The following is a 7,500-nucleotide window of genomic DNA, read 5'->3' on the forward strand; positions in this document are numbered from 1 at the left end:
TGTTTATTCATGAGGAATTTGATGGACTGTCAACCTTTGTCTCTGATGTTGAAACCACAGCCTACCATGTTCCCCTCTCCATTATAGTTCAGTCCTTACTGGGCTGCAATGCCTGGTGACTTGTGTTGTTCTCTGGTTTGGTGTTGTTCTCTGTGGTTTGGTGTTGTTCCCTGTGGTTTGGTGTTGTTCTCTCTGGTTTGGTGGTGTTCTCTGGTTTGGTGTTGTTCTCTGTGGTTTGGTGTTGTTCTCTGGTTTGGTGTTGTTCTCTGTGGTTTGGTGGTGTTCTCTGTGGTTTGGTGTTGTTCTCTGGTTTGGTGGTGTTCTCTGTGGTTGGTGTTGTTCTCTGTGGTTTGGTGGTGTTCTCTGTGGTTTGGTGTTGTTCTCTGTGGTTTGGTGTTGTTCTCTGTGGTTTGGTGTTGTTCTCTCTGGTTTGGTGTTGTTCTCTCTGGTTTGGTGTTGTTCTCTGTGGTTTGGTGTTGTTCTCTCTGGTTTGGTGGTGTTCTCTGTGGTTTGGTGTTGTTCTCTGGTTTGGTGTTGTTCTCTGGTTTGGTGTTGTTCTGTGGTTTGGTGTTGTTTCTCTGGTTTGGTGGTGTTCTCTGTGGTTTGGTGTTGTTCTCTGGTTTGGTGTTGTTCTCTGGTTTGGTGTTGTTCTGTGGTTTGGTGTTGTTCTCTGGTTTGGTGGTGTTCTCTGTGGTTTGGTGTTGTTCTCTGGTTTGGTGTTGTTCTCTGGTTTGGTGTTGTTCTCTGGTTTGGTGTTGTTCTCTGTGGTTTGGTGTTGTTCCTGTGGTTTGGTGTTGTTCTCTGTGGTTTGGTGTTGTTCTCTGGTTTGGTGTTGTTCTCTCTGGTTTGGTGTTGTTCTCTGTGGTTTGGTGTTGTTCTCTGGTTTGGTGTTGTTCTCTGGTTTGGTGTTGTTCTCTGGTTTGGTGGTGTTTTCTCTGGTTTGGTGTTGTTCTCTGGTTTGGTGTTGTTCTCTGTGGTTTGGTGTTGTTCTCTGTGGTTTGGTGTTGTTCTCTGTGGTTTGGTGTTGTTCTCTGGTTTGGTGTTGTTTTCTGTGGTTTGGTGTTGTTCTCTGGTTTGGTGTTGTTCTCTGGTTTGGTGTTGTTCTCTGTGGTTTGGTGTTGTTCTCTGGTTTGGTGTTGTTCTCTGGTTTGGTGTTGTTCTCTGTGGTTTGGTGTTGTTCTCTGGTTTGGTGTTGTTTTCTGTGGTTTGGTGTTGTTCTCTGGTTTGGTGTTGTTCTCTGTGGTTTGGTGTTGTTCTCTGGTTTGGTGTTGTTCTCTGTGGTTTGGTGTTGTTCTCTCTGGTTTGGTGTTGTTCTCTGGTTTGGTGTTGTTCTCTGGTTTGGTGTTGTTCTCTGTGGTTTGGTGGTGTTCTCTGGTTTGGTGTTGTTCTCTCTGGTTTGGTGTTGTTCTCTGGTTTGGTGGTGTTCTCTGGTTTGGTGTTCTCTGGTTTGGTGTTGTTCTCTGTGGTTTGGTGTTGTTCTCTGGTTTGGTGTTGTTCTCTGGTTTGGTGTTGTTCTCTGGTTTGGTGGTGTTTTCTGTGGTTTGGTGTTGTTCTCTGGTTTGGTGTTGTTCTCTGGTTTGGTGTTGTTCTCTGTGGTTTGGTGTTGTTCTCTGGTTTGGTGTTGTTCTCTGTGGTTTGGTGTTGTTCTCTGTGGTTTGGTGTTGTTCTCTGGTTTGGTGTTGTTTTCTGTGGTTTGGTGTTGTTCTCTGGTTTGGTGTTGTTCTCTGGTTTGGTGTTGTTCTCTGTGGTTTGGTGTTGTTCTCTGGTTTGGTGTTGTTCTCTGGTTTGGTGTTGTTCTCTGTGGTTTGGTGTTGTTCTCTGGTTTGGTGTTGTTTTCTGTGGTTTGGTGTTGTTCTCTGGTTTGGTGTTGTTCTCTGTGGTTTGGTGTTGTTCTCTGGTTTGGTGTTGTTCTCTGTGGTTTGGTGTTGTTCTCTGGTTTGGTGTTGTTCTCTGGTTTGGTGTTGTTCTCTGTGGTTTGGTGTTGTTCTCTGGTTTGGTGTTGTTCTCTCTGGTTTGGTGTTGTTCTCTGTGGTTTGGTGTTGTTCTCTGTGGTTTGGTGTTGTTCTCTGGTTTGGTGTTGTTCTCTGTGGTTTGGTGTTGTTCTCTGGTTTGGTGTTGTTCTCTGGTTTGGTGTTGTTCTCTGTGGTTTGGTGTTGTTCTCTGGTTTGGTGTTGTTCTCTCTGGTTTGGTGTTGTTCTCTGGTTTGGTGTTGTTATCTGTGGTTTGGTGTTGTTATCTGTGGTTTGGTGTTGTTCTCTGTGGTTTGGTGTTGTTCTCTGGTTTGGTGTTGTTCTCTGGTTTGGTGGTGTTATCTGTGGTTGGTGTTGTTCTCTGTGGTTTGGTGTTGTTCCCTGGGGTTTGGTGGTGTTCTCTGTGGTTTGGTGTTGTCCTCTGGTTTGGTGTTGTTCTCTGTGGTTTGGTGTTGTCCTCTGGTTTGGTGTTGTTATCTGGTTTGGTGTTGTTCTCTGTGGTTTGGTGTTGTTCTCTCTGGTTTGGTGTTGTCCTCTGGTTTGGTGTTGTTCTCTGTGGTTTGGTGTTGTTCTCTGGTTTGGTGTTGTTCTCTGGTTTGGTGTTGTTCTCTGTGGTTTGGTGTTGTTCTCTGGTTTGGTGTTGTTCTCTCTGGTTTGGTGTTGTTCTCTGGTTTGGTGTTGTTATCTGTGGTTTGGTGTTGTTCTCTGGTTTGGTGTTGTTCTCTGTGGTTTGGTGTTGTTCTCTGGTTTGGTGTTGTTCTCTGTGGTTTGGTGTTGTTCTCTGTGGTTTGGTGGTGTTCTCTGTGGTTTGGTGTTGTTCTCTGTGGTTTGGTGTTGTTCCCTGGGGTTTGGTGGTGTTATCTGGTTTGGTGTTGTTCTCTCTGGTTTGGTGTGTATGTGGTACATGTAATGAAGCCATGTTGCTGTCTGTTGAATCTCACCCAGTGTTGTTTGATGCATTGGTATGATTGGGATGACATATGATGACTGACCTCTTTTCCTGCATTATTATTTATTGGATCAGTCACACTGATGCTGACTATCTCTCTCTCTCTCTCTCTGTCTGACTATCTCTCTCTGTCTGTCTGACTATCTCTCTCTCTCTCTTTCTGTCTGACTATCTCTCTCTCTCTGTCTGACTATCTCTCTCTCTCTCTCTCTGTCTGACTATCTCTCTCTGTCTGTCTGACTATCTCTCTCTCTCTGTCTGACTATCTCTCTCTCTGTCTGACTATCTCTCTCTCTCTGTCTGACTATCTCTCTCTCTCTGTCTGACTATCTCTCTCTCTCTGTCTGACTATCTCTCTCTCTCTGTCTGACTATCTCTCTCTCTCTGTCTGACTATCTCTCTCTCTCTGTCTGACTATCTCTCTCTCTGTCTGACTATCTCTCTTTCTGTCTGACTATCTCTCTCTCTCTGTCTGACTATCTCTCTCTCTCTGTCTGACTATCTCTCTCTCTGTCTGACTATCTCTCTCTCTCTCTGTCTGACTATCTCTCTCTCTCTCTCTCTGTCTGACTATCTCTCTCTCTCTGTCTGACTATCTCTCTCTCTCTGTCTGACTATCTCTCTCTCTGTCTGACTATCTCTCTCTCTCTCTGTCTGACTATCTCTCTGTCTGTCTCTCTGTCTGACTATCTCTCTCTCTCTGTCTGACTATCTCTCTCTCTCTGTCTGACTATCTCTCTCTCTCTGTCTGACTATCTCTCTCTCTCTGTCTGACTATCTCTCTCTCTCTGTCTGACTATCTCTCTCTCTCTGTCTGACTATCTCTCTCTCTCTGTCTGACTATCTCTCTCTCTGTCTGACTATCTCTCTCTCTGTCTGTCTGACTATCTCTCTCTCTCTGTCTGACTATCTCTCTCTCTGTCTGACTATCTCTCTCTCTGTCTGACTATCTCTCTCTCTGTCTGACTATCTCTCTCTCTCTGTCTGACTATCTCTCTCTCTCTCTCTCTGTCTGACTATCTCTCTCTCTCTGTCTGACTATCTCTCTCTCTCTGTCTGACTATCTCTCTCTCTCTGTCTGACTATCTCTCTCTCTCTGTCTGACTATCTCTCTCTCTCTGTCTGACTATCTCTCTCTCTCTGTCTGACTATCTCTCTCTCTCTGTCTGACTATCTCTCTCTCTCTGTCTGACTATCTCTCTCTCTCTGTCTGACTATCTCTCTCTCTCTGTCTGACTATCTCTCTCTCTCTGTCTGACTATCTCTCTCTCTCTGTCTGACTATCTCTCTCTCTGTCTGACTATCTCTCTCTCTCTGTCTGACTATCTCTCTGTCTGTCTGACTATCTCTCTGTCTGTCTGACTATCTCTCTCTCTTTCTGTCTGACTATCTCTCTTTCTGTCTATCTCTCTGTCTGACTGACTATCTCTCTCTCTGTCTGTCTGACTATCTCTCCGTCTGACTACCTCTGTCTGTCTGACTATCTCTCTGTCTGTCTGACTATCTCTCTGTCTGTCTGACTATCTCTCTGTCTGTCTGACTATCTCTCTGTCTGACTACCTCTGTCTGTCTGACTATCTCTCTGTCTGTCTGACTATCTCTCTGTCTGTCTGACTATCTCTCTGTCTGACTATCTCTCTCTCTGTCTGACTATCTCTCTGTCTGTCTGACTATCTCTCTGTCTGTCTGACTATCTCTCTGTCTGACTACCTCTGTCTGTCTGACTATCTCTCTGTCTGTCTGACTATCTCTCTGTCTGACTACCTCTGTCTGTCTGACTATCTCTCTGTCTGTCTGACTATCTCTCTGTCTCTCTCTCCCTCCCCCTCCCCCTCCCCGCACCAGGTTGTCCATCAGGGTTCTATGGTAGAGACTGTACCGAGGTGTGTCGTTGTCAGAATGGCGGGAGCTGTGATCACAAGACAGGACAGTGTTCCTGTCTCACCGGCTTCATTGGGACCAGCTGTGAACAGAGTGAGTGGAACAACATCTACACATGTTAATTGATTGGTCAATTCATTTCCCGATGAATTGACCAATCAGTGTTACTCTGTCTCGTCTTGTATCTCAGAGTATCTTTGGTAATAACTCAGCTCTCTGAGTAGTTCCATCATGTGCTCTGTGTCGGCGAATGAGTGAGTTCCCTACCCATTCTAGTGCACTACCCATTCTAGTGCACTACCCATTCTAGTGCCTTACCCATTCTAGTGCACTACCCATTCTAGTGCCCTACCCATTCTAGTGCCCTACCCATTCTAGTGCCCTACCCATTCTAGTGCACTACCCATTCTAGTGCACTACCCATTCTAGTGCCCTACCCATTCTAGTGCCCTACCCATTCTAGTGCACTACCCATTCTATTGCACTACCCATTCTAGTGCCCTACCCATTCTAGTGCCCTACCCATTCTAGTGCACTACCCATTCTAGTGCACTACCCATTCTATTGCACTACCCATTCTAGTGCCCTACCCATTCTAGTGCCCTACCCATTCTAGTGCCCTACCCATTCTAGTGCACTACCCATTCTAGTGCACTACCCATTCTATTGCACTACCCATTCTAGTGCCCTACCCATTCTAGTGCCCTACCCATTCTAGTGCCCTACCCATTCTAGTGCCCTACCCATTCTAGTGCACTACCCATTCTAGTGCACTACCCATTCTAGTGCACTACCCATTCTAGTTCCCTACCCATTCTAGTGGACTACCATTCTAGTGCCCTACCCATTCTAGTGCCCTACCCATTCTTCCGCTCTGTCAGTATTTTTAGTGATTTCTGTGTGCTCCTCTCCCCCCGTCTCAGAGTGTCCCCCTGGTACGTTTGGTCACGGCTGCCAGCAGCTGTGTGACTGTATGAACAACGCCACCTGCGACTACGTGACGGGAACCTGCTACTGCAGCATCGGCTACAAAGGCATTCGCTGTGATCAAGGTGAGGAGAAATACTACCCAGCAAACCCGGGAAACATTCCCAGAACATTAGATTCACATTTTAAGTTCTAGCTACGTTTTTTTTTTTTTTTTTTTTATTATCTCACATTAGGATGATAACATCCTTAAAAACATTCAGAGAATGTTTTTGATCAAATCTATTTATTGCAACAACAACAACAACAACAACAAACATTTGATTTTAGATGAGTTTATGAGTCAGTGCACAGGCTCAGCGATGTCGTCACAGGTTACAGTGAAATTCTTATGCTCCGAGTTCCAACAGAAAAAGTACAAACCTCCAAATTTTTTGTAGGAGCTCGAGGAAAAGTCTACCGTGTTCTTCAGCGCCATCTTGCTACAGGTTCACCTGATGTTACAAGAATCTTCCCAGAACATATTTGTTTGTCCTTTATAGGTTATTACCAGAATGTTTCATTAGGTTGTGGTACAACTGTGGGGTCATGACAAGAGATATGTTCCCACAATGCAAAAAAAAAAAAAAAAACTGTCCACCTGCGACGAGTATGAAGCGAGGGGCCAGCCAACGAGAGCGTACAGGTCGCAGTGGTGGGTAGTATATGGGGTTTTGGTGACAAAACGGATGGCACTGTGATAGACTTTCAGATAATGTTTGTATCCGGGTGCAAGAATGATCACAAAACAGCCTTTCTGAGTTCTTTTATAGTTTCCCAGAACATGTAATTAGGTTGAGTTTGTCCTTTATAGTTTCCCAGAACATGTAATTAGGTTGTGGGAACAGTGTGTGTTGATTACACAAGAAATAGGTTCCCAAAACACAACATATGCTCAGTTGTGATGACAATCTTTAAGTTGTACAGGACATTCCCTTAATGTTGTGATAATTAAATGTGTCCGTTTTTATAATGTTCATAGTGTATTTCTTTTTACAACTGGACAGTTTTTGTGTTTTGGGAACATATCTTTTTTTGATGTTCCCACCAGACCGTTTCCACAACCAAATGTAACATTCTGGGAACCTATAAAGGACAAACCCAACCTAATTACATGTTATGGGAACCTTTAAAGAACAGACTAAATGTGTTCTGGGAACTTTCTTGTAACATCAGGCGATATATATATATATTTTTTTCACCTTTAAAATAAATATTGTTGAATCATCCGGACAACTGGACATTTTGTTGTTGTTGTGAGAACATTTGCTGTGATCTAACAAATGTTCTGTGAACATTCACAGAACCAATTTTGGTTTGCTGGGTAGTATCTCTGTCTCTCGCCCCCCTCTTTCAATCTTCGATCGCTTTATCTTTTCTCTGTCTCTGTCTCTCAAACAAACACACACACACTTAACCTCCTCCCCCCTTTGTCCGTGTGTGTGTTCCTCTCCCCAGCTGCTCTGATGATGGAGGAGTTAAACCCTTACACAAAGATCAGTCCAGCGCGGGGAGGTTCAGAGCACCAATCAGCTGGGGCTGTGATGGGCATCATCTTCCTCCTCCTCCTCATCATGATGGCTATGCTCAGCCTGTTTGTCTGGTTCCGACAGAGACAGAGGGACAAGGGACATCACATGCAGCCTAGTGTGGCATATACACCTGGCCTGAGGATAACAAACACCGACTATTCTGGTGAGTTGACCCCTAACCCCTAACCCTAATCCTGACCCC

At 44.8% G+C, this 7,500-nt stretch overlaps 1 protein-coding gene across 1 annotated transcript in view; it reads left to right on the forward strand.

Annotated features, from left to right (window-relative positions):
- The window catches only part of megf11 (multiple EGF-like-domains 11), a 324,903-nt gene that overhangs the window by 309,409 nt on the left and 7,994 nt on the right, over positions 1-7,500 (forward strand). Inside the window, exons 14-16 of the mRNA XM_045706373.1 lie at positions 4,765-4,893; positions 5,724-5,852; positions 7,225-7,461. Coding sequence (XP_045562329.1) covers positions 4,765-4,893; positions 5,724-5,852; positions 7,225-7,461 — 495 coding nt within the window. The remainder of the gene's footprint in view (positions 1-4,764; positions 4,894-5,723; positions 5,853-7,224; positions 7,462-7,500) is intronic.

Source organism: Salmo salar, chromosome ssa23, assembly GCF_905237065.1.
Source record: "Salmo salar chromosome ssa23, Ssal_v3.1, whole genome shotgun sequence".
NCBI classification, from domain to species: Eukaryota; Metazoa; Chordata; class Actinopteri; order Salmoniformes; family Salmonidae; genus Salmo; species Salmo salar.